A 26,368-nucleotide genomic window follows, 5' to 3' on the forward strand; every position below is an offset into this window, starting at 1 on the left:
TTTTGTCCATTAATATTTAAACTTTCTTGGCATGTTTTTCTGTTCATCTTACTAGTGTTGGGTAGAGATAGTTTTATATGAGCTGGTCAGATTATTGTGTTTGTGAGTCTTTGACTTTCCCATCTTATGAGGTTTTTCTTTTCCTCTGTTACAGTTTAGATCTAAAACGTACCCGCCAAGCGTGCGCGCGCGCGTGTGTGTGTGTGTGTGTGTGTGTGTGTGTGTGTGTGTGTGGTCCTTGGATGATTTCAGGGCTGCTGTGCCTTTGGGAGGTGGGGTCTGGCTGGAGGTGGTCCTGGGGGCGTGGCCTGGAAGGGTGCGGCTCCCTCCCCAGCTCCTCCTCTCTCTCTCTGTTTCCTTGGATGCCAGAGTGGGAGCGCCTTTCCCTTGCTTTTCCACCCTGCAGTTTCTACCTTCAAGCCAGCCATCCACGTGCGCGGGCTAAGATCTCTGAAACTATGAGCCAGAATAAATTATCCCGCCTTTAAGCTGTGAGTGCAGGTGTCGGGTCTTGTGTCTCAGTGGTGAGAAGGTGGCTAAGATTTCCTCACAGTTTGGACTTGAGAGATCTGGATTTGTTTAAGGGGCACTTTTGAGGACGATCTGGTGAGCCATAGACCAGTTATCTGTTTATCCCCAGTAGTTGCTTCCATTCTCTTCCTAGCTGTAAGAGGCAGAAATCTCAGTCATTAGTTTGAGATATTATTAGTTAATTCCTAGTAAAATAGAGACTTCACGGGCCATCTCCTGTCCATGGCTTTAGGTCTTTTATGCTTTCTTATTTTGTCTTTTGTCATCTGTCCTGGTAATTCTGTTTATTGTTGAGGCAAATTATGAATGATTTTGATTATTCTGCCCTCCTTATCCAGGCTTCTTCCCGTGCACTGTGGAAGGTGGGAAGGCCTTCTTTCCTTCAGGGGGCTATTTTCCACGCTGTCTGGCTCGCACCTCTCAGTTGGATTGCTGGTTCTCATTCGCATTCTTCTCTGGGTGGCTCAGAGTACAGGCCACTTGTTCCTTCCAGGAAGTGTCTATCAAACTTGTTGGTCATCACTTTCAGAAGTCATGGCGAGAAGCTGTGCTGCTTCTGCTTGTGCTGAGCTATTGCTTAGGGATTGTTTGGGGCTCATTTTTTCAGGTTTTTGGTGGGAGGAAGTTGTAAATTCTTATCCCCAACTGCCCCCACTCTTCTCTTGTAACACGTTTTAGCAAGTTTGTGTGTGAACATTTAGAGTTAATTAGAATCTGTGTCCTTTTCCCACAAGAGTAAATCCTCCCAGCTCCTCACAAACCATCTCTCATACTACATCCATCTGAGATTTTAGCGCTAGGTTTTTTGTTACTTTTGCTAACCATTTTTTCTTGTTTTCTGTGCCCTCTTAGGTTCATTTTTCAGAGTTTATGCTCAAGTTTTTTTTTTTGTTTTTAAGAACCTAAGAATAGTAAATTTTGAATCCTGGGTGTCTATCAAACTTGTTGGTCATCACTTTCAGAAGTCATGGCGAGAAGCTGTGCTGCTTCTGCTTGTGCTGAGCTATTGCTTAGGGATTGTTTGGGGCTCATTTTTTCAGGTTTTTGGTGGGAGGAAGTTGTAAATTCTTATCCCCAACTGCCCCCACTCTTCTCTTGTAACACGTTTTAGCAAGTTTGTGTGTGAACATTTAGAGTTAATTAGAATCTGTGTCCTTTTCCCACAAGAGTAAATCCTCCCAGCTCCTCACAAACCATCTCTCATACTACATCCATCTGAGATTTTAGCGCTAGGTTTTTTGTTACTTTTGCTAACCATTTTTTCTTGTTTTCTGTGCCCTCTTAGGTTCATTTTTCAGAGTTTATGCTCAAGTTTTTTTTTTTGTTTTTAAGAACCTAAGAATAGTAAATTTTTTGAATCCTGGGAAGTTAAAAAAATGTCATTATTTTCCTCTAGTTGAAGAGTAATTTGGCCATATAATGAATTCTTAATTTGAAAACATTGCTTTGTTGTCTGCTAGCATTCAGTTTTGTTGATTTTTATTTCTCATTAGATTTCTATTTTATTCACTCTTGAAGTTTCTTGCTCTTTATTCTGGGATTCTGTATTTTATCACAGTGTGTATGTTTTACAAGTCATTTATCCTTCTTGGTCCTTGGTGGACCCTTCTTGTCTAAAGCACTTAATACCCTCCTTGAACTCTTGGAAGATGTGTATCTGTGTAACCGCTTCTCTCCTCCTGTCAGGAGCTCCTGCTGCAGGGATTCGGGAACTCTGAAAGCCAGCTTCCCTGGTGCACATCTCCTCCGCACTGCTCTTGGTGGATCTGCAGGCTTCTAGCTCACTTGTTTCATCTGTTCTGTTTTGTAGTTCTATTTTAAGGGAACTGGCTGTTTCTTTATGTCAGCTTATTTTTGTTTTATTGGTATGATAGCCACTGAAGTCTCTTTGAGAATAGATATATTTTTTGTTTATAAGGACTCTTTTGGCATAGTATTAATTCTTCAGCCTTAGTTTACTATCTTTCTTTTTGGTTTTGTGATTTGCAGTAGATTTTGTCCATTTATTATCTGTTCATATATTTTGTTGATTGACTAGTAATACATTCCTCAGCCCAGATTGAAACATCTGTTTAGTTGTTGGTTCCATGTAGTTTTCATTGCATATGTCTACTGTTGGCGACTTCAGGGGATTGAGAGACTTGTGGCCAGAGAGCTAGTGTGTTTCATGTCAGACTCTTCTGTGGTTCTCCTCTGGGCAGACCAGCTCTGTAGCACCTGTCTGATGGATCATGTGTGTGTTTGTAAGGCTTGACTGGCCCCAGGTTGCACATTAGAACCATTTTTAAATTCCTACTATCAGATTGGGCCCAGGCCTAGGTTTGTTTGTTTGTTTGTTTTGTAATACTGGGGATTGAAGCTAGGGATGACGTGCACACTCTGAGCTATACCCCAGCCCCTATTTTTGTTACTTATTTTTAAATTTTGAGACAGGGTCTTGCAGCCCTGCATTGGCCAGCCCAGCCTTGAACTTGGAATCCTTCTGCCTTAGCCTCTCAAGTAGCTGGAATTACTGCCTGGCTCTCAGGAAATTTTTAAAGCTTCCTGAGTGATTCTAATAGAGTTGAGGACCACTGCAAATCATGAGTGTCTGAATTCTAGCTTCCATGTAGAAAACAGCCCTTTTGTGAACAGCAGATATTGGACATTTTAGATTTTAAGTAGTATTTGTCAGCCCTGTGGCCAGTTCTTGTGTGTGGGCAGGTGGTAATACATACATGCCGTATTTTGATCTTTGTATATATGAGAACCTTGCTAGCAGAGACACTGGAAGGAAATTTGGTATCAAATAAATGCCTTGAATGGTGCCTAGGGGATTTTATTTACTGAAGTAATGAAAAGACATGCTTAAAGGATATACTCAAAATTAAATGAATCCATTTTTCTTTGATATTATGACCAGTTCTTGGGGAATGTTAAACATTTCTGTGCATTTATTTTTAATAAGGGATGAATTTAAAAGAACAAACTCTGCGGGCACGATGATGTTGTCTGTCTTGCTTATGAGGTGGTTCTGAGGATGAAGAGAGATGTATGACGTGCTTAGAGCAGTGGCAGGCACGTACGGGTGATCAGTTAGGGGACTGCATCCTCGCTGTTACTGCTGTGATTCCCCTACTGTTTATTTTCTCATCTGGCTTCTTGGTAGCATGAAAGTAATGAGGAATGTTTTCATTTGAATCTCTTAACACCCCCCTTTAGAGCTAACATGGACCCTTAAAAACGGAATTTTGGGATAGGGTGCTAGGTAGGTGTGGGCTACATTTCTCTTGATGAATGTATGCATTGTAGATTGTTTGGAGTAATGTTTGTGAATTGGTAAAAGTTGTTTTGCAATAAATGACAAGATGGTAATTACTGTGAAATAAAGACTCAAAGTGTAGCTTTATAACTATTTATATTAAAAATGCATAGCTCAAATAAAGAATTTGTCATTGAAATCTCCCCTGTGCACTTTACTGGAGAAGCATAGTATGTGGTAGACATAAAGCAGAGGGCTTCTGACCACACGTCCCTTGCCTGCTGTCTCCTCTCTGTGTCTTAGAACTAGGCATTTTGTGAGCGTAGATTCGTGGAGGATGATCAGGCAGTGTAGCCTTGTATGTTTTACAAGAAACTTGTTCATGTATAGCTTGAGATCAGTTAAATACCCACTGCTATATGGGAGTTTGGTTTTCATTGAAGTATTTATAAATAATATTTAAATTATAAAAATTAATATTTAACTTATAAGTAAATATTTATCTTTATAAATACCCCCATTTATCATGTTGCAGCTTTTAAAATCTTTTTTATTTCTTACTTTGGGAATTCTTCAGAGAACCTGGTATTGGTAATAGGGTATCAACCCTTTAAACCTTAGGTTTTCATAGACATTTATGTAATACTGTGTATCTGTTTTTTTTTTGGTACTGGGTATCGAACTCAGGTCCTTGTGCTTGCAAGGCTGGCGGCAGAACTACTGAGCTAAATCCCCCCCGCCCATACTGTCTATTCTGTCAAGACTTAAATTCTTTTATATGCTTTGTAGCATGCACATGAGATATATCTTTTTACAAATAAAGAAACTTAAAACCTGTGTGCAGTACAGCCACCCGCATGTGTTTACAGAGCAGTTTTCATGGGTCTCGAGGTGCTTAAAATTTTTTTCCCAGGGATTTTAGATATAAAATAGTAAAGATAGTTAAGGCATAACTAACCATTTGCCTTTCCCCATAAGTGTGTCCTTAACACACCTTACATTTGCCAGGGACGTTGCTCAGTGGCTCCGCGCCTGCCTAGCAAGCACAAGGTTCTGAATTCGATCCCTGGTACAAACAACAGCAGCAACAAATAACACCTTAATTTTGCTAAAGTTTTTGACATTAATGGTGCAAAATAATGGAAGCCTGAGTAAAACCTGAATGAAGAGATACCATACTGAGTCCGCCGCCTGGAGAAGACCCTGGTGTATTACCTTCTAGACCCTCCAATCTCTGGAACTCCGTTCAGCTTCTTACTGCACGTGTGTTCACACTGCAGACCTGATCCTTCTGCTGCCTGTCGCTGGGCCACTGTTTCCACAGGTGTGTGGGAGGTTAGCTGCATTGCTCATATGCTGTGAAGGTTTGCTGAGAGCGAGTTTTTGCGTGCACGCAGCCCTCCTGTAGGTCCTGTTCCTCGGTTCCTCCACTCCTTGTGCGGGGCCCTCCCACAGCAGTGATGCACATGTGGGAAGGCCAGCGGGGTGTGAAAACCTGGCTTCCGCTACACAGCGTCTTGTCCGTGGAGGTGGCAGGTGGCCAACGTGTGTTCACGTTTATTCTGACAGACCTGACAAATGCACACTTGCATGGATGAGCCGTGATTTTTAATGTCATTTTCAGATAATTTCAGTAAATTCTTAATTCTTCATGGTATTGTAAGGGTGGGATCTCTTGAATTGGTAAAGAACATTAATATCCCAAACTCTATGTACTCCATGCATTTAATTAATTTGGGAGGGTGGTTGAGACAGGGTCTCACTATGTAGTTCAGCCTGGCCTTGAACTCACAGTCCTCCTGCCTCAGCCTCCCCACTGCTGGGTTTACAGGCATTCTCCACCTCACCCAGTGTAAGCCATGTATTTAATCATTTCCTTGTGCTAAACTCTTTTCCCCAGAACTGTTAATAGCAAAGTTACTTAGGTTGTATTTCCTCTTCTGATGTCCAGAATAGAAACCTAAAAGTGTCCACAGGAGAAAGATCCGACTTTAAACAAATGAACAACAGCAAATAAAGCAGACAAAACCAAGGGCTGACTTCCTGTGTGGGCTACGTTTGTGTGTAGATTGCTATTTTATAGAGTGACATTCTGTGGGCATACGGCTGCAGTGCGTACGTGAGCATGCTCATCTGTGGACACTAAGAGGTTTTCTCCGTGGCTTCCAGGAAGATGAGCAGTTGTAGAAATCGAACGTGTGTGTGTTTGATGTCTTCCTCCACCCTAGTGGGTGGAGCCTGTTGCGGTGCTCAGCATGCTGCTGTGCTCATGGGTTCAGGTGTGGTGAGGAGCTCAGTGCTGCCAGGGGATCATTCACTGTTCTCCTCCGCTGTCCTCCTCGCTGACCGCTCCACATAGCACAGCACTGCAGTGCGGGAGAGCAGAGCGTGTTTGTTCTTCATACTCACCTGCTCCTTTTTCTGAGTCATGTGTTCCCTTCCTGTCCCCTCCCCGTCTTTTCACTTTTTTTCTCAAATTATAGCTGACCTTTTCCTGTGTTTTCTTAGAACATATTTCTATTTATTTAAGGTCCTTTTAAATATTCGTTTTTGAGGGACTGATCCCTCAAAACAGTGGTTTCTTTCTTACTGTAACAAGAGTTAAGTAGTTACTCTCAGGGTGCGGATCCAGGTATTTATGTGAAAAACTCCCCTTTGTGCTCAGCAAGGGTTAGGGAGATGAAGAGACCTGTTTGTGCCCTAGAAGAACCTCCTATACAAAAGGAGGGAAGTAAAGAGAGGCATGAAGATGGCGTCCTGACGTACACAATCTGTGTACTGTGCCTCTTTCAGAAGAATGCATCAAAGTAAAAACACAACTACCAGAAACTGCTGCTCCATATTAATAGGCCACGTGGGTGGGCAGTGTGGTTCTGTAGAAAGGAAGTTTTCGTGGGAATAAGGGGCTCAGCGCGAGGACCCCTGGGCAGGTTCTCTTTGGTTTTCTTCTCTCATTTGTAGATGCTGTGGCAGAGCGTATGTGTTTGCTTCCTCTTCCTGAGGGGTGTTCCCTGTCTTTTGTTCTTAGTTACTTTTGAGTGATTAGTATCCAATTTTTAGTTATTAATACTAATTTGTAAACTGTAAACATTTACATGGTAACTTCTGGTGGCCTCAAATAAGGTTAAGTGATACGGGCAGAACGTATTTGTATTCACAGTTCTTTGACACAGGCTAAACGTTGAAAAATCTTAGGTTGTGTATTCTCAGTTTTTAAGATCAACTTGTATGAATATCGTGAGAGGAGGAAGGAGGGAGCCCCAGCAACACTGCCGCGGTCTCATCCAGTCGGCTGTTCTTAGAGGCTGTCAGAAGCATCTGAAGGTGATCGCTCAGTGGTTTACTTGGGAAACCGACTTGGTTGGTGGTTTTGCATCTGAAGATTTTAATTCTCTTTTCCATTGAAGCCACGCTGTCTCCAGTCGGTGTTTAGACTATTAGGAAATTATCAGTCCAAATGCATCTGGCCAATTTGTCTCTGTTTTTAAATTGGAAGCGAGAAGCTGCTAATTAACTAAATTTTAACCTAGCATATCTGAACACTTCAAAAATATAATGTGTAATATATACACTAATGTCCTTTGAGATAATTTTTTAAAGATATTTTACCTGTGCTGAATTAAAAGAAAACACTGTTGTCTGTTTGTTTTACAAGTTATGCCTGTGTCATACGATGTTTTGGTTTCATTTATAAATGCAAATAAATGAGAGTCCTGTGAGACCTGAGGTAGGACTTTACAGAATCAGAGGGATCTAGTCTCTTGGTAAAGCCTTTTCTTTTGTTTAAAGGGAGCCAACATGGGCACTATCTGAAGCCTGAGGATGTGACAAATAACAGAAATGTAACATTTGGAGGTCCTCAGAAGAAGGGAGCTGGCAACACATTGTTTAGGGGTTTACTCTTTGCCTTAAATGAGTAATATACTTAGATTCTGTTAAACTGAAGGGTTAGTTTTGTATTTAACTGGTGGTCTGTAGAGCATTGGCCCTTCCAAGCCACACCACCTTCCTCATCAGAGGGTTGGGCAGCAGCTACCCTGGTGAAAGAGGGTTAGTGGAGTTTAGTGCTTTCCCTGAGTATGCCACTTAAGGCACAGATGTCCATTCCTTTTGTTGGTTGAATGCTGTCTTATTTTCATTGCTGTGTAATTTACCCATGTGGAGATTAAGAACGCTCCTTTTTATTAAATAAGCTTGAAAGCATGATGAGTGTATCGAGTCTTGGGTAGAAAATATTGGATAGCTCCTCTTATTAAAAAAAAAATAAAAAATTAAAAAATCTGCCCTCCAAAAACTAGAAAATGTGTTTTCTCCTGTATGGAAAGCAATATAGAACCGAGATATTCCTCCTTAATTTTGGTCTGAACGAACAAAAGTGTCTGTGTTTATTCCTGCCTAATGCATCACAAATCTGCTGACATGCTAACCTTGGAGTCTTGGCCGGCGTTAATCAGGCCTGCGCACCGGCAGGAAAGATATACCTAATGCACTCCATCAGTGCAGTTTGCATATGGAAGTTCTCACAGGGGAGCTGCCCTGTGCCAGCTGAGGGTTACCTGCCCACTGCAGTTATTGTATGTAATTATCGAACCAATCTGTTCAGCCCAGCAGGGTTTAGATGGTAATCATGAAGCAACACTTTGGAAAAGAAAGATGTAAGGCACTCTCCCCTTCTCTCTCGTCAGTTATATGAAGTCATGGCCACTCTTGAGCTTTGTTTGAGAAGCAATACCCCAAATACAAATCTGCCAAATGAATGCCTTTTGGTTTCTTCAAGTTGAGTCAGGTTGTTGTTTTGATTAACGTGAAGCGTTTTCTCTGGGAACGTGGTGGGTGTCTCTGAGTTCTGATCTTCCCACAGCCGCCTTAAGCATGTTTTCAGACTGTGGGATTAAGTGCGATACACTGGTAGCAACGATTCTGACCATTCGGGGCTTCGGAGAGGGTTCAGCGTTCACTTGTAGCTCTCTGTGGAGCAGGTGCCATTTAGGAGAAAGAATGACATGCTGTCAGCAGGTTATCTTCTTCCCTAGCTGTACACAAAAGGGCCTGCAGCAAGGAACATTCTCAGATGAAGTATTAATTGTTAGAAAATATAAATGAGTGTTTTGGTTGCATTATGAGTCTGATTGGGGGCCTATCGGGTGGTTTTTTTAAATGGTACAAACTTATTTTAGGTAACCTAGAGAAACTTTGAATTAAAACTTGGATTTTACACATTTAGATTTGAAATTACATGGGATAAAGTTATATAAAAATATGATAATTTTATATTTGTTGCTAATGTCCCTTTATAATTATATCTATGTACCTGTATATAAAGATGTTTAAGTGATTTCAAAACTTGACACCAGACTGGTCTAGTTAGAAGATTTTGTTTTGTTTTGTTTTAGTTTTATTTTGAGACTGGTTCTCACTAAATTGCTCAGGCTGAGCTTAAACTTGTGATTCTCCCGTCTCAGCCTCCCAGATTGCTGAGACCACAGTTGTGCACTACCGTGCCTGGCATTTAGAGGATGTTGTAGTAATGGACATAATAGAAGGTAACTGAAAGTTTAGAAGAATGGAAGGAGACAAAAAATAACTCTCGAGTAACACTCAGCTAGGAGAATAATAGAAGAAATGGCCTGAGAGGATGGTGGAGAGCTCCAGTAGTTTTTGATATGATAGGAGTTTTGTCCCTTTAAGGCCATGTATTTACAGTTAAAGGACGTGGCCCTCTCATTTAAACTTACAATGAAAGATACATTAAGAGATAATTATGAGAAATTAGCCATTATTGCTCCATACATCTCAAGGTTATCATTGGCCTGGGTGCTCGATGAGAGCAGGTTTGTAAATCATCCCGTTGTGAAGGGCTTTGGTCAGTGCTCACAGTGGACGCATAGCTCTCAGGGACGCCATCCAGGAAGGTGACCGTGCTGAGTGTCGTCTCGCTCCCATGCCCTCCCTTAGATGACCGCTGCTGACGTTGTGAGTAGTCTTCCGTACTTCACACACCCATTGCGTACTATTCTGTGGTGTTTATGGTATTCTGTGGAATTTACTTATTTGACTACCAGACTACATCTCTGTCTTTCAAATTTTTATGTTTAAGAAGAGAAAGAGAGAAGTGGAAGAAAGTGCAGACTCTGTTGAAGATATGGAACGCTCTCCTCAGGTGGAGGAGGTCCCACAAACACGTAAGTTGAGTAGTTTTGCTTCTCTTTTCTGTACTAGGCACAAATTGCATTTTCTCCCACTGGATGAGGGGCTAACTATTGGGTTGTTTTCAGAAAATATATAAGTAGATCTCATGTTTGTAATTTATCTCATGTTTGTATAGTATATCCTAGTGTCTTCTATACACTTACGTTGTGTACTTTCCAAGCTCATCATGAAGTCGAAACTAGGGAAGCAGATTTGGGGCCCGAGACACAGAGTGAACGATTAAGTTGTGAAGGTCAATGTAGAGACCAGTGCACTCACCTCTCAGGCCAGCAACTTCTACTCCCTTGAACTGATCCTTGCAGTTCTGGGAATGCAAATGATGGTCAGGAGGCAGGCAGCCAGTAGCTGGGCTTATTACAACTACAAACTTCCACTTGCCTGAGTTGCCTGCTTGCCCCCCATAAAGTCTGCCAACTCTAGGAGACAAGCTTCACACTGTCACTGTCCCGAGCACTTGACATATAGAGTAAGGACTGAAGTCATGTCTTAGATGGCTTGTAAGCCAGTGCTACAGGCACTTCTAATAGAGGAGTAGTTCCGGAAATGACATTAGCAAAGGTACATCTGTAGAGGGCAAAAGTAGGCTGGACTTGGGTCCAGAGTGTTGAAGAAACAGCTGCATGGTGTGCTCTGGGTTTCATGAGGGATGCTTTACTTAAGAGAGATTGATTTCTGGATTGATACCTTTTTTTTGGCGGCGGGTACTAGTAATCGAACTCAGGACCTCATGCTTGCCAGGCAGGCACTGTGCTGCTGAGCTAAATCCCCAGCCCTGGCCATAATACTGTTTTTTAAAAATATTTCTCTCCTATCTGTCTGCCTTTTGTTGACCTATTATTTTTTTGGTCCTGAACTACTTCTTGATTTCTAATGAAAAGGCTTACTTTTGGTAAAAATTTCATGATAGCATAAATACTCCATTGGGTGAGGCCCGTGATGTATTTTACCTTCTTTTTGGTTTGTTGAGACTGACCTGGAACTATGTAGCCCAGGCTGGTCTCCAACTCACAGCGATCCTCCCGCTCAGCCTCCGGAGTGCTGGGATTACAGGCGTGCACCACCACTCCCGGATTTTACCTTCTTTTTGATAGTGGTGCTAATGCATGTGTATGGAAAGCAGAGTGTGTAGTGTTAAGAGGATCATCTTCATCCTGCTTTATTAACATTTTCTTCATCATGTATTATGGCTAGGACATCCTGCAGGTTAGCGGCATTCACCCACAGAAACCTTAAGTTACCCGGAGAGGGTGTGGGTGATTTAACTCTGGGAGGCTAAAGGTTATGGAGTGGTCCCTCTCTTTTATCTTACACATCTTCCTTTCGCTGCTGTTTTGTTGTCTTGTTCATTTTGTCATTTGGAAGTGAGGAGTCCCAAGGAGCGATACATCTAAGTGTGTCTCAGCCAGAGGCTGCGGCAGCAGTGACAGAGAATGGGAACAAAATTAAGGAGCATTTATAGAGCAGATAGAGTAATATTCCTACATTTTACAAAATCTCTTGAATTTTAAACCTGGCAGTTTTAGTTTAGCAAAAGTCCTGCACTGTTCCAGTGAAGCTGTGCCCGCCCGCCTTGAGGGGAGCGGAATGGCCCCTGTGGGCAAGCCCAGGACCTCAGCTGCCTAGAGTCTTGTGTTCCTGAACCTGACTTAATGAGCACCAGACATATTTGTTTTGATAGATAAGTGATTTTAAATTCTAGTATAACTATGAAAAATGTTCATAGTGCCTAACATTTTAACGTAAGCTTCTTATACTGAGGGCTTTTCCTATAGGAAAATATATTAATATTTTTGTTATTTTATGGAGTAGAAAAGAGTGGGCTCATAATTTTAAGGACAATTCAGATTTTTGATACAACTTTTTAAGATGATGAAGAATAATTAGATTTTCCATATAAACTGAATTACTTTAAATGTTTATTTTCTGTTTGTAATTCATTTTCTCCTTAATTTACTATCAAAATATTCATAAAAAATAAATACTGCCTGAGATGGTAAAATGTTACTGCTTCTGGAGAGGGGGAGATATATATATATATATATATATATATCAGTTTAAAGTAACTTGTAGGAGAAGGTATATATTATTATCTTTGAATTTTTTAATTTTCAAGAAATATATAATATACTTCAATCAGTTTTCTGGTTTAGAGTTTTAGATTTTGTGTCATAAATGTATTTCAAGAATAGTTACCTCTAACTGCAGCTTTAGAAATGTCAGTTTCTTCATTAACAATTTTATTTTCAAACACGGTTTATGGTTTACAATATGGTAAGAGATTTTTCTCACTGTGTGATCTTTCAGAATGCTGTGCCTAGCAAAATGGGAGCAACTTTCCTTTAATATCTATTTAGACCATTTTAAAAATGTGTATAATTTTCTTGATACACCTAAACTCATTTTGAATAGTTGGGGGTCTATTGTGTAAGAACACATTCTGAAAGCTTTCTGCGTGGGTATTGTGTGGGTTTTCTCAGAAAAAGAGAGGGGGGGACAGGGTGGTTTTCAAGAAGAACAGAGGCCTCTAATCCTTTTATTTTTATGCAAGGCATAATTTTTACCAATTGAGAAAATTTGGTTATTTGCCGCAAGTAATTTTTCCCCTCATACAAAATGATAAGCCTTAAAAAACCATGCATAGTCTGGCATTTCAAAGCCATGCCAATATTTCAGAATTGTACTAAAAATTAGTTAATGTAGCCATGATATTTATGGCTAGTATACTTGTCCCTCCTGTTCATAAAATGGTGACCCCTCTGTCCTTTGCTGTTATTAATTCTGTAGTACCATAGGTTCGGGGCGTTCCTGAGGGTTCTTCAGGGGAAGCATGACCGGTTAGAAAATAGGTATTTTTAAGGGCACTCTAGACAGAAATTTTCCATTGTTTTTTACCTTCTGCATTATAAAATGGAAGCCCAAACTTGAAATTTTCCATTGTTTTTTACCTTCTGCATTATAAAATGGAACAGCCCAAACTTGTATATGTTATTTTTCAGATATAAAATGTTTTACATTACCCTTAGGATTGAATCCAAGGACATTATGAAAATGGTTGTGTTTTAAATCAAAGAGATGAAGTAATTTTTTTCTGCAACAATAGGGAAAATATTGAACAGATACATGGAACAATCTCTAAGGCTCCTTAGGACTGATTATATAGTAAGTTCCAGGTGGTGACAGCATTCATTTTGAGTTGCAATGGGAAATTTGAAATCTAGATTAAAGGGGACATGCTGCAAAATTTAAGAGTAAAATGTTGAAAACCATTTATGGGAATGGTGTCACTTGCACACAGCTGTAGCATTCCTTTGGTGTCCTTGGGAATGTGCTTGTGGCCGTAAGTCATTGAAAGGAGATGGTTTAGTATTGGTTATCGACTTTGATTCTGTGATATCCCTGATGCCAATCTCACAGTCAAATGCAGTGTTTTCCCCAACATTTTGGAAATAAAACCCTAAAAATCTGTGTGTGTGTGTGTGTGTGTGTGTGTGTGTATTTCTTTTTCTTTTTTTTTTTTGGTTTTTTTGAGACAGGGTCTCACTATGTAGCTGAGACTGACCTGGAACTCCCTACGTAGCCCAGGCTGGTCTCAAACTCACAGCGATCCTCCTGCCTCAGCCTCCTCAGTGTTGGGATTACAGGCGTGCAGCACCATGCCCGGCTTGTCCTAGTATATTTTTAATAGAGCGCTGTATCACCAAAATTGAAAAATAAATTCTTCACTAAACCATAATATTCATACTATGTATTATGAGTGGCAAGAAAAAAAAATACTCATCTAAGTTTGAAGCATGCCATAAATGGACTGTATGGAAATTGATTCGAAACTCTATCTTGGGAAAATTTAAAAATGTTAATTTTTAAGTAACTAAGCCCATCAGCAGGAAACCTGTAGAACTGTTACGTGTGTGTGATAGAAATTTTGTCCCAGATTCAAAGACCATTTTGTCCTTTTTGGGAAGGGCCGCCCTCTTCTTGTCCAGTGCCTCTGTTGAGTGGGACCAGCCAGGCTGCACTCACTCTAATGCCTTCTGTCCCTCGCAGAGAGGAGTTTGGGGCATGGTGCACGCACTGGGCCACCTGACCAGGTGACGGGAGCTGGCGGTGCAGTGGGGTGAGAGTAGGAGGCCCGTCCATGGGGAGGGTGATGGGTTTACTCCATCCCCAGCATGCTCTACTAGCAGCTGTCACGGGTGCAAACTGGGACTGCAGTGGTGCCTTTTTGGGAGGCTGCTTGTACCGGATCTGCTTGATTCCTAGTGGGAAGGGCTGGGCATTTTAGCTTGGGCTGGGTGCTCTCCTCCCGTAAAAAGCATAGGTGTTAGGCCTTAAGAAGCAGCTCATTTAAACACAATTTAAAGCACAATTCCTTGCTCTTCATACCAAGCATAACCTCATTGCTCTCCCCCAGGGGGTCCTTGCTTGCTGCAGTTTATGTGTTGGGAGTTAATGTTTTAAACTTTACAATAAAAATTTAGGGGGAAATATTTTGGTGCCAGTGTAAACTAGATATTTTGTTTTGTTTTGTTTTTTAACCAGTGGAAGAGGCCTTACGTGGTTAAGACTAGAAGGAAGACTTGGTTAGCGTATTAGTTATATATTAAAAAATAGACAATTTCCTGAGATTTTCAGGGTATTAGCAGCTATGCCTTTGGTGCGGATTCCATTTCCACAAACCATCAGTCATGTACATTTTAAATTATTAATAATTCTGCATAGGAATATTCATATTTCTGTTCTTTTGCTTTTGTAAATTAATGACTATTGACATTGCTTTGATTTCCCCCCTCCCTTAGGTTCAAGAACCAAAAAGAGAAAACAGAAGTGAATCACCTGCTCAGAGCCAACTTTTCTTCCTTTTCATTTGACTTTTTCTCTCTTTGTGTTTTGTTTTATTTTCATGTGTGTCTTGTGGGCTGGGCATAATAATTAAAACCTATGTGTTTGAAAAAACAAAAACTTTTATTAAATGAATGCTTTGTACAATTCATGGAGGCTAATTCATGAATTTCAAAAGCCCTCAGGTCATACTTGTCAGTACCACACATGAGTTTTGATGTACACATGGAAAAACACTGTGGAATCCACTTTCCTAGTCATTGTGTGTTTCCCAGAGTGGATAAAAATGTTTGGCAGAGGCTTCACTTTTAAGGAAATGCAAAACTTAAAGGTCATTTTCACTTGATATGGGTAACAACAGATTGCTGTGGCGATAAGGTTTGTTTTGTGGTGTTTTGTTCTTCCCTGGGAGCATTTGCTGGGCACCTGCTGTGAGACAGGAGCTCAGAGAAGAGCAGGACTCAGAAAGCAAAGGTGGAGAAGTACAGTGTGTCTGTGAGACAGAGAAACACGAGTCTCAGAATTAGATTATAGGACTGGGTAAGTTTGCAAGCCACGTGACAAGAAAACAGGTGACAAATTATTAAGTGGTGGCGCTGATTGTGTAAAGCTTGGCTTTCTTGAAGAAAGTCCTGTGAGCTAGATACAGCCTGTTCCTGTGTAAATTCCTTTTCTTGAAGTTTCATTTTTGAAGCAAATGATAGTTGTACACTAAACCAAGCACAGTAGCCTTTCAGGCATTAAAAAGTTAAATGTGCAGTTTTTTTAGTTGTCTTTGGAACAAACCTCAGAATTTTCACATATTTATGAACAATTTCAAGAAGCATTCCTCACAGTTTCTTCTGTCACGGAAATTAGAAGTGAACATATTTCCTAGTGGGTAGAACAATTTAGCCCTGTAGTCTGCACGCTGTGTTTAGGGGGTGCATGGGCATAGTCTTACTTAAACATTTAAGTGTTTTAACATGTACTCACAATATCACTGGCACATTCAGTTTCAAGTCAAGCCTAAGTTAGTATTTCAGTTTTTGGAAAGTGAACTGATTTGAAGAAAACATTAAGTCCCTCATTATACAGGTAGGATGTGGACATACCAAAAATGGTTGAGGTCGTGGCAGGTTTGAGAAAGGAAGCCCATGTGGACTCTAACCTTGGCTCTTCGCTAGGGACAGTAAGTTGTGGGAAGTATTTCTCACCGTAATGGTCAGGGAGTAAGAGACACAACTGCAGATTTCCTTTTGAAGGCTCATCTTTTCATAGCCTCTGCTGTTCTAGAATTCTGTGTCTGCAGAATGAAGAGCTAGGTTTGGGCGGAGAGAGACTGTTGCTGTGGATTGCTGGGGTTGTGCTTATTGGTGATGTGGTCCTGAGTCTGTAACCGAATCAGACCTCAAGTTCTGTTTTAAATACATCGGTGCTTGAAAAAGGGTGAAATGTGTGTGATACATTTTTGTGTATATGCCTTAGCCTTTTTTTATTTTTCAAAACACAAAAACAGCAAAGCCTGTTGGTTAAATATTACAAAAAAATACTTCTTTGTATATTGTTTTAAGCAGGGGCTGACATTTTCTTGAATGTTTCTGTATTGGCAGGGCTGCAGAAATTAATGCAAAACTACTAGCCACAGTAGCCAGTTTGGTTTATTGGCAACATCCCTCGTTTTGCTTTGCTTTTTATTCCTTACCTTGCACTGGTTTTCTTACCTTTTGTTTGTTTTTGGTGCCGGGGATCCAACTTGCGACCTTGCGCTTGGCTTGCGAGGCAGGCAGAGGAACCACTGAGCTAAATCCCCTGCATTACCTGTTGTCTCCAAGATATGGTTTAACAACCTCCTTAGATGCAGAGCTGTTTTTCTTCCCCTTTCCAGTTCTGATTTTATCTTGCCTTGGTTTTGTTTCTTCCTGTCCCGGAGTGGAGTCGATTTTCCATCTTTCCTCCCTCTCCTCCAGTCTAGCTTCATACCCTGATGTGTTCTCAGCACCATTGCATCCTGCCTGCTGTGCCGTGTTCCTGGGTCCTTAGTGAGCTGAGATTTTTCTTGTCTGTTAAGGTTCATCGACTGTGCCAGCTCTTTTCCTTCACTCAACAGGATGTGTTCTCTAGAAAGCAGCTAATAAGTCTTTGGTGACCAACTAAGAAGTAAAATAGCTTCTGGATGTTCTTCAGCAGTCTTTCCCTAAGACAGAACACTGGTAGGCCAGTGTTGTAAAGTCCTGGTTATTTCTTTGACTCACCAAATTAAATCTGCTTGTGGAGAACCAAGTTGCCTACCAGTGAATTAGTGGTGGAAGAAAACTTTTATTTGTGTGTCTCTGTATTTACACCACTGGGTATTAGATTCTTGTTTATTCTTTAAATTCTGTATTAATATTCCACATTCTTCTGATTATCAAGATGTCTTAATAAATACCGTCTATTCAAAATTTCAGATACATAGAGAAAAGTATCAAAAGTCAAGCCAGCTGTAATACTACCAACCCATGGAAAACCAATGTTAATATTTTGACATATATTTTTTATACTTTATCTTTTTAAATATAACATAGAACTTTATATTCTGCTTTTTAAAGCATATATTATATACATTCCTTTTTATTACAGATAATTCATGAATACAGTTTTCATGTTTCAGTGATAATTTTCTTAGGGATTTGTGATATTTTCCTATATTTTGGCTGTTTCCCTAACATTGGACATTTAAGCATTGAAGTTATTTTCAATATAAAATATAAGCATATTAACAAAGAATGAAAGGTTTTTGAGACAGGAGCCTCGCTGTGTAGTCCAAGATGGCCTTGAATAAGGGTTCTCTGGAATCAGCCCCCCAAGGGCTGGAATTACACACAGATGGGAGCCACTGGGCTTGGCTAATCACTGTTAACAAAACTGGGTACAGATCTTTGTCAGCATGTGTGAGTATTGGATTTTTAAAAAGGGAACCATTGTGTCAAAGACTAAACTGATGCCTGTTGTAGAATTATTTCACAAGACTATCAGTGAACACCTTACCCAGTCAGTTGGAGTGACTAGTTTACTCCTGTCACCCTGAGTGCTGTGGACCGAGTGTGCATGTCCCTGCTCGGGTTGGCTTGCTGTGACGGCATTGGGTTAGGGCCTCGGTGTGAAGTCACAGGAGACAGATGACTTCTCTCCCTAACACGTGGCCATCTTCAGACCAGCAGAGGGACCTCTACCGTGGACTCTGCCTGGAGTTTGACCTTGGACTTTCCAGCCACCAAAACTGAAAAATAAATGTTTGTTGTTTAAATCACCCAGGCTGTGGTACTTTAGTTGCTTATGATATTAGATATTATTTTTTATTAAGGTTAAGTTTTGCTTGATTGATAGTGAACCTGAACAGTTCCTTTTTGTACACTGGTTGTTTTGTTTTCTCTTTGGTATGCTTATGTACATTATTTATGTAATAATAGTTATCACTTTTTGTCCTGTTTTTTGCTGGTGTCTTGTTCGGTTTTTGTTGGATATATTTTAACTTATAAATAATAGTTTTGATGACTTTAATCTGTTGATCTTTTCATTATAATTTCTGCCGCTGTTTTAAAACGTTTTCTATCAAAAAATCATAACATTACTTTTTCTAGCCTTCAGTTTACAGTGCTTGTGGAATTTATTTTGGTGTGGCTCTGCTGTCAGGGCAGGGTCCCAGAGGGTGTTTTCCCCAGAGCTAACTGGGACTCTGATACCATTTGCTCAGTGAGTTACCTCTCCCCACTCTGCTGTGCCTTGGTTTGTGACGCCTACTTTATTCATTCTTTCATCAGGGTTTGTTTCTCTACTTTGTTCAGTTTCACAGATCTGTCAGTCTCTTAGGCCAGCACAGTAACATAATGCCATTCACCTTTTAATTCTTACTTACGGTCCATTATCAGAAATCAGATGAAAGAAAAATTTCACTCATGATTTCTCCAGCACCACCAAAATCAACCTTTTGGCTTTTGACTTAGTTATCACTAGTCCTGTCTCATGCCGACAACTTTTCATAGTTATAGTGGTTGTGTGGGAAAAATCCTGTAGTTCTTTTATAAAAAAGACCACACGCTATTCTTTCAGCCCCTCATTGTGCTCTGCTGATACAGAAACTGCGCAGTCTACCCGAACGCTCCTGGGGCCTCCTGGCAGCAGAGCCCGGTGTGCTGCTCTAGCAATCCTGTGCGGAGACGGTGACTGGGTGGCCTAGACCACTCACTCACGTTCTTTTCATAAGAGAACAGTGTTTACCATCCCCACTCTACTACAGACGTTCTTACAGCGGGGAGTTACCTTTTACTGTGGCAGTAGCATTTTGCAGTTACTGCACAAGATTCCTGAGCTTTGGTAGTCCGCTTGTCATGAAGTTATGTACATAACTTACTCTTGAGAGATTCCATTTCATTGTGAGCCACTGCAGATAGTCTTCAAAACTCCTCTCTTGAACTTGGGTCACATCTGGTAGTTATTAGAATGTTGTTCTGCAGTATCAGAATATGAGTGAAGATGATTTGTAAGATGCTTGGGCCTATGGTGCAGAAGCAGGAAGTTTGAGAAGTGAATGTGGAGTAGAGGGATGGGAGGAAGAGGAAGAGGAAGAGCAGTGTGAAACGCAGTGATCCCAGTTGTGTAAAACTAGCACCTCATAGCAGCAGAGCAACAAATTAATTTTAAAACAGGAAAACTGCTGTTTAATATCCTCTTTGGCCGTGCTGCAGAAATTAGTACAGAAGTTCGTGACAATCGTATGTCATTCTTGTGTGACGGAGGCCTCTACACTTCCCTGTGCAGGGCCCATCTGGGCTCTGACCCCGAGGACCGGCAGGGTTGCCTTGAAGAGGAGAGTTAACTTCTTGAAGTCAACCAGCAGTGGTGGACTGTGGCTTCAGCAGGTGAAACATGGACTGGGTCTGTGCATAGCTTCCGTGTGCGCCGCTGCTGCAGAGCCGTGGTTTCACTGGACCAGATGGGAAAGGTGGCTGAGGTGCCTGAGGGACAGGGGTGGCAAGCAGGGATATGTCTGCAGCACACTCAAGAAGAGCCCCCCCCCAATCCTAAACTGTTTCTTTTGACTTCGTTTATTTCACTTTTTTAAAAGTATATTTTTGAGATAGAGTCTCGCTGTGTAGCCCAGGCTGGCCTTGGACTCATGGCAGTCCTCCTGCCTTGGCCTCCCAAGTGGTGGGATTATAGGTGTGCACCACCAAACCTGGCTTCACTAACTTTTATAGAATCTTTAGGTGCTAAGGTGTGAGTCAGTTCAGCTGGAAAAAGTATCTTAGTCTGCTTAACCTTGTTACAAGTTACGAGGGTGTATAATCTGGTCCTTGTGTGCCCCCAGTGTAAATTTCAACTACAATAATGCTTGGCAGATACTTAAAAACACGATAAAAATATGCGATTTACTGTAGCATTTATGATTTTAAAAATTAGGGCCATTTAGACATTTCTTAGGATGTGCACACAATTACAATGGCTTTTGTTCCAGACCAGGCTTTTGAAAGACGCTGTCTGTATTCCGTGTGTTTAGACCCCAAGTCAGTCTCTGGTGTGGCATGCAAAGTGTTTGGAAATTAGAGGTGGCTGAAATTACATCAGAATGGTTTCCAAGGCCCTGTCTGCCCTGTAGAGGTCAGAGAAACTACAGCTGCAGAAACACAATTTGAGGTCAAGAGTCCCAGACACCTGCTGTTCCCAGTGAACTGTGTGATGCACACACAGTATTAGGGAGGGAAGGTCAGGCTACAGGGACAGTCGTGATAATACCTGCTTGGTCTTTTAGTGGCAAAATTGAAGGGAAATAGGAAACTGTAAAATGGGTGGGTTTTGTGCAGCTTTGCGTTATTGTTGATGTCCCTATTTGAATGTAAAGTCCCTTACACAAAAGAAGCGTCCGCCTTTAGACTGCATTTACTACTCTTGATGACTCCAGTTGTGTGTAAATATTAGAACACAGCAGGGCCCTGCATTCCAAGAATCACTTGAGCAGTGCCATGAAGACAAGTGTCCTTACTGGTATTGTAGTCATACTCCCCAGCTCTCCTGCTGTTTCTAATCTGTGCGCACAGCCGTGAAAAAACTGGACTGACATTTACAGGCACAGCAGGGAGACACTTGACTAGGGAATGTTAAAGACTCCAGCACCTCGACTCAAAGTGGCCACCACACACAATCAGTCTTCACAGGAGCCCAGGCTGCACTCCGTTGATGCCGTAATGAGGGGATCTGTAATGAAGCAAAGGAGCAGAGCAGTTTCCCTGTAAGCTCAACTTTTTTAGCAGTCACGTATTTACTGTTGTCTCTTTTAGATCTAAATATCGAAGGGAGAACTGATTCTGCACAGGAGAAGGATTTTTCCTCCTGCACTGTGCCTTTCGGAGGCTGTTTCCTTCCTTGTTCCTTTCCTGGGTCCCTGTTTTTCAGGAACATCCTTCAGTAAAAGAGCATTTACCCATCAACTCCGGAATGAAAAAAAAATTCCTGGAATCTGCTCTAGCTGGTATGTAAAAGAGGGTCAGTTGCTTTCTGATTGGAGTTTGACAGCCTTTCCTCCTGGTTTTGTCCCCGTGAGCTGCCAGATTTGTATGCCATAATACCAGGAATGCAATTAGGTTCGCTGCACATTGTCTGGTTGACTTCTCAGTTAAGAGTTTCTTTCCCTATGGGAATAAGACCAGACAGACTGTCATTTGCTATTACTAATTCTGCTTAGCATTATCGCTCGAGCTTTTTTTGTAATTAGCTATCTTAGTTGGCTCTTAAATTTTAATAGCCAATTGAAGCTACGTTTTAGCCAAGTTCCATATCTAAATTGCATTCAGTCCATTAACAAAGTTGGTTAAAAGGCTATTAAAACAAAAGCCAATATATGGCGGCTCACACTTGCATCTTTGCAGTACTAGCAGTGCCAGCCTCCCCTGAGTTCCTAAAGGAACTTACTCTTTCTCAACAAACTTACACAGTCTGGACTCAACTTCCAAGCAGCGAGACATTCAGGTTGACAAGATTTTTAGCATGCTAGCACATTCAAAGGTGTCACTGTCTACCCCCTTTTCCTTTCTGTTAAGGTTTTTTTTTTGGTGTGTGTGGGGGGGCTTGGGTTGGTTTTATTTGGTTGATGGTGTTGGAGAAAGGCATTTAATATTCCAAATTAAAATTGACAGTTTTTGAAAAGTGAATAATTGAAATGATGTTTTTCTCCATTTCAGCTGATCAAAATTATTAGCAAAACCATCTGAGGCACCTTCTGGTAGAACTGTAGTCTTGCTGGGTTCAGTTTGTAAAACATTCTGCCAGACATTAAAAAAAAATTGTAGCCGAGCCAGCACATAGGCTCAGAGCACGCGTTGTCTAATTGATAGTCCCCATTGTTATTACGGTTACGTCCAGAAGACTGTTTCTTACTTTCCCCATTTAGTTTCTGTACCGACTCCTCTTTCCAAATTGGGGCACTAGGTTAGTTTTCTATTTTCAAAGATACTCAGTTTTACAAATTTTTGTAATTCGTGATACAAGCTGTCAGAAGAAATTATACCTTGTGCAGGGTGCACGCTGTATGTTTCATCCCCGCATCATCGGAACCCTGGGAATGAAGATGTGCTGAGAAACTGGGAGACAAATAAGACCTGTCACCTGGGCTTAGCCGAGTTCCCGTGTGCTAACTCCCCTCCTCCACATGGCCCCATTTTGCCAGTGTCCCATTTTGAATAGTTTTTCTGCTTCAGAAATATACAGACTAAGAATAAAAGCTTGGAGTTGTGGGCCTTTCTGCTTCCTCGTTCTAAAGATACTAATTGAATCCTGTATTTTGTAAGGTGGCGGGTGGGTCTGAGCACTAACCCTCTCCTGTACTGGCTGCTCTCCTACACGCAGCTGTCCAGTCCACCCCAGAGGGCCTCAAGCTCTGCCTTTGATGGTGCTATCTTCCCTCCCAGAGGCCTCCTGGTGGTGACACCTGGGCTGAGGTGATGCTAGACAACAAATAGCTTTAGTTGCTCATAGCCATCTGCTCTTGTGTCCTGGTCACTCCATCCTTGGTAGAGGGCTGATGCCTTCTGAGAGAGCACAGTCCGCCAATGAAGGTGATGGGTTTCTCCATTGCGGTGAAGAGTTGGAAATGCTTCAGCAAGGCCTCTCACCTCAGTGTTTTTGCTTCTATCCCAGAAGCTGCTAGAAACCAGCAAAAGAGGCCACTTTACCCACTGTAGGATTATACTCAAAATGCATGCTATATTCAAAAATATATGAAACTAACTGGCCTTTTGATAAAAATAGAAATGGCTTTGGAAATCAAGTCACACGCCCCAAGAGGTCAGGCTTGAAGGCCTCTGTGGAATGACTGAGGCAGGAAAGTCTGCTAGGACTTCTAAGAGGCCCCTGTAGCTGTTTACTGATGGTCTGGGGGGCTTTCAGTGTAGTACCTTAGCCCTGGCCTATGGCATTTTAAACTGATTTTTAGGATAAATTTTTTTTTCTCAGGAATATATGTGCACATGGTACATGATACAGTCGTGGAAAAATGCTGTGAATATTTAAATAAATTTATTGCAGTAAAAGTCCCTTTCAAAATATTCCCACTCTCCCAACATACTTATTATCCCATTGTTGTTGCCACTTACTGCGGCAGTTCTGGAAGTCTTCCTCCATATCTTTACAAATTGTGAACCAAAAATGATGGATGGTGCTGCCAAGCGCCATCCAACAGAAAGGCAGGCTTATAAAAACATTACAGTGCGTCCTCATGCACCTTATTCCCTGGGCCTGGCACTATGCGACTTCTGGGTCTTCCCCAAAGTCAAAATGAGTTGGCCGGAAAGGTCAGCCATGACTGTACCAGAACACCCTCCAGAAGGGACACTGCAGAGCTGCTCCATTGGGTGGATAAGGGTGTTCAGAGTGAGGAGGAGTATTTTGGGAGGGATAAGTGGCAGTGTGTCTTGTACTCTTAAGTTTAAAAAAATTTTAAACAATGCATCTTATTTTGCGATCATACTTCATACAAAAAGCAAAATGCATAAACGTAAAGTGAAAAATTGTGAGCTGCAGATCATGAACCTCAAGAGATCTGAAGAATCTAGGAAGGGAATAATCCTATATTTGTTAAAAACCACAAGAATCTTTGGAAAAGAGGATTATGTCTTTCTTCCAGTTCAAGTTCCCCTCTCTAGAAATACCAGTCATTATGAGCTTTGATAGCCTATACTGTGTGTTTGTGTGTGTGTGTGTGTGTGTGTGTGTGTGTGTGTACATGCACACATGCATTCTAGAGAAGAGAGGAAGTGAAAGCTCCTGTTGTTTCTGTGTTGCAGTTTGTTTTGATACAGACACTGGGCCGGCTGTAGGTCCAAAGACTAGAAGCTATGTTAACCCGTGCTAGGAAATACATTGTGTCTTATCGCTGAGTGTTAGTTGCACATGATAACTGTGACACAGTCTTAATTACTCCCATCAGAGACCTGCTCTGGAGCCCACACAGGCCCAAGCACAGGCTTTCAAAGCCCCATGACCTGAACCAGTCGCCTGTCACTCATCTACACAGTGGTCTTTGCCACCTCCAGGACCCCCTAAACCAGGGTTTTCTCTTTGCCTCTTCTGTGTTGAGTTGCCTGTTTCCTGACCAAGTACATTCCTCTTCCTTGGTTTACCTCCTCATTACTTGCCTGAGGAAAAAGTGGGGAGGTAAAGTTTTTGAAATCTTGTATGTATGTAAATGTTCTTGTACTTTTTCTTTTGGCTGATAGTTTGACTCATTTAGAATTACAGATTGAAAACCTTTTTCCCTGAGAGTTTTGGAAGGCATTGCTTTGATTTCTGGTCCCATTACCACTTTTGAACAAATTTGAAATCATTCTGATTTCTTGATCTCTTACATATGACATATTTTTTCCTACCTTTTGTAGGGGTTTCTTGCTGTCATGTCCTCAATTTCATAAAAGTATTGATGTGGGCCTGTTTTATGGGGTACATCCTTCTAATCAGAAAACATGTTCTGGAAATTTTCTTTGAAGTATTTTGTGGATCATTTCTTCTTTCTCTTTCTTCTCTTCTCTCTGCAGCTTGTGTTGTATACTTTATCTTTTGACTTGTTTTCTTTGCTTCCAGGGAGATTTCTGTCATGTTCTTTTAAAGATCTGATTTCAACGTTTTTTTCCTGCTGTGTGTTTTTATTTCTAAAAATTCTTTGTTTCTTTCATTTTCCTTTTAAAAATCTCATCTTGGTTTTTGCTCATGGATGCAAGTTCTTGTGTCTATAAAGACTAATCAGCCTATTTTTAAGTATCCTTGTTTCTTTCTCCAAATTATACCATTTGTTCTGGTCTTTGTTCATTGTGGGTATTTTTACTGATGTTGGGCCATCTTGGTTGGCTGTTGGCATGTGCGAGTGAGCCCTTAGGTGATTGGGAGTTCAGAGTCTGAGGGGGAACGGGGCTTGAACTGCTTTGTTTTATTTTTATTTTTTTCAAGCTTCGTCCTGGGCCATTGTTAGAAGAACCTCATCTCAACTGGTGAGCTTCCGCAAGCCAAGCCCAAGACAAAGGGCATACACAGGTAGTTTTGTTTGTGACTACAGTCCCAGGAGGCAAGGGGCTCAGGTGTCCAAACAGGAAAGAAGGGAGTGCATCAAGGTGGTCGTAGCTAATAGCAGCTGATGCTGTCTTCCTGCGTGACCTTCTGAAGAGCCTGTGAGATGCATCTCGCTGCCTGTGTCTGGGTGCTGGCTTCTGAGATGCACCCTGTGAAAAGCTGCTTGTTCCCAGCAGGCATCCATCCATGCAGCCCCCAGAGAAGGGAGGGCAAGGCCTTCAGGCTGCATCTGGGAAGCTGAGGGAGCCTGGCTGGGTGTGGTCTCTGCCTCTTGGGCTGGAGTGATAGGGTTTGAAGTGGGCCAGAGGGACCTCCGGTGCTGACTTGTTTCCTGGTCTCTCATGGGCTGGTCAGTTCCCTGGCAGAAGATTCTTCTGCCTCTGCTCTGCACGTCTTATGGTTATTGTGGGATAGTGCTTTAAAGAGACTGCTCTCCCTTCACTGGTTTGATCTTGAACTTTTGTAAAAAAATTATCTAGACTATTTCTATTCTTGTTGCATTGAGCTATCTTTCCATCTCTATGCCAATCACACTTTTTACCTGTGTTATCTATATAGGAAGGCTTAACATTAGGCTGATTCGTCTTATTGTGGCCTTTATAAAAATTGTTTTAGTTGTTCTACCTTTGCCTTTCTATATAAATTTTAGAATTAGCTTATTTATATATACAAAAAGCCTTGCTGGGATTTTGATAGAAGTACCATTACAACTCTAATTGCTGAAAAATTGACATCTTTACCACGGTTGAACTTCTGATCTATGAACATATATCTGTCATTCATTTAGGTCTTTGACTTCTTTCATCAGTATTTTTGTAAATTTATATATACCCATATATATTTTTCTTGGGGGGGGCGGTTCACTAGGGATCGAGTTTGGGCCCTTATGCATCCTAAATTTTAAGTGTGTACCTAAACTACCTAAACATTCCATTCTCTCTCTCTCTCTCTCTCTCTCTCTCTCTCTCTCTCTCT

The 26,368-nt window shown here is 41.3% G+C and overlaps 1 protein-coding gene across 6 annotated transcripts in view; it reads left to right on the plus strand.

The window, feature by feature from the left end:
* The window catches only part of Vrk1 (VRK serine/threonine kinase 1), a 97,841-nt gene that overhangs the window by 59,985 nt on the left and 11,488 nt on the right, over positions 1 to 26,368 (plus strand). For 5 of the 6 annotated variants that reach the window (XM_033766776.1, XM_033766774.1, XM_033766775.1 and 2 more), the window contains exon 12: positions 9,870 to 9,954. In XM_033766776.1, the coding sequence (XP_033622667.1) occupies positions 9,870 to 9,954 (85 nt within the window). Of the gene's footprint in view, positions 1 to 9,869; positions 9,955 to 14,778; positions 14,819 to 26,368 lie in introns of those variants that run through there. The other variant, XM_010609133.3, reaches the window with a different exon arrangement.

The sequence above is a fragment of the Fukomys damarensis genome, unplaced genomic scaffold, assembly GCF_012274545.1.
Source record: "Fukomys damarensis isolate Sample0158 unplaced genomic scaffold, DMR_v1.0_HiC HiC_scaffold_21, whole genome shotgun sequence".
In the NCBI taxonomy this organism is placed as follows: Eukaryota; Metazoa; Chordata; class Mammalia; order Rodentia; family Bathyergidae; genus Fukomys; species Fukomys damarensis.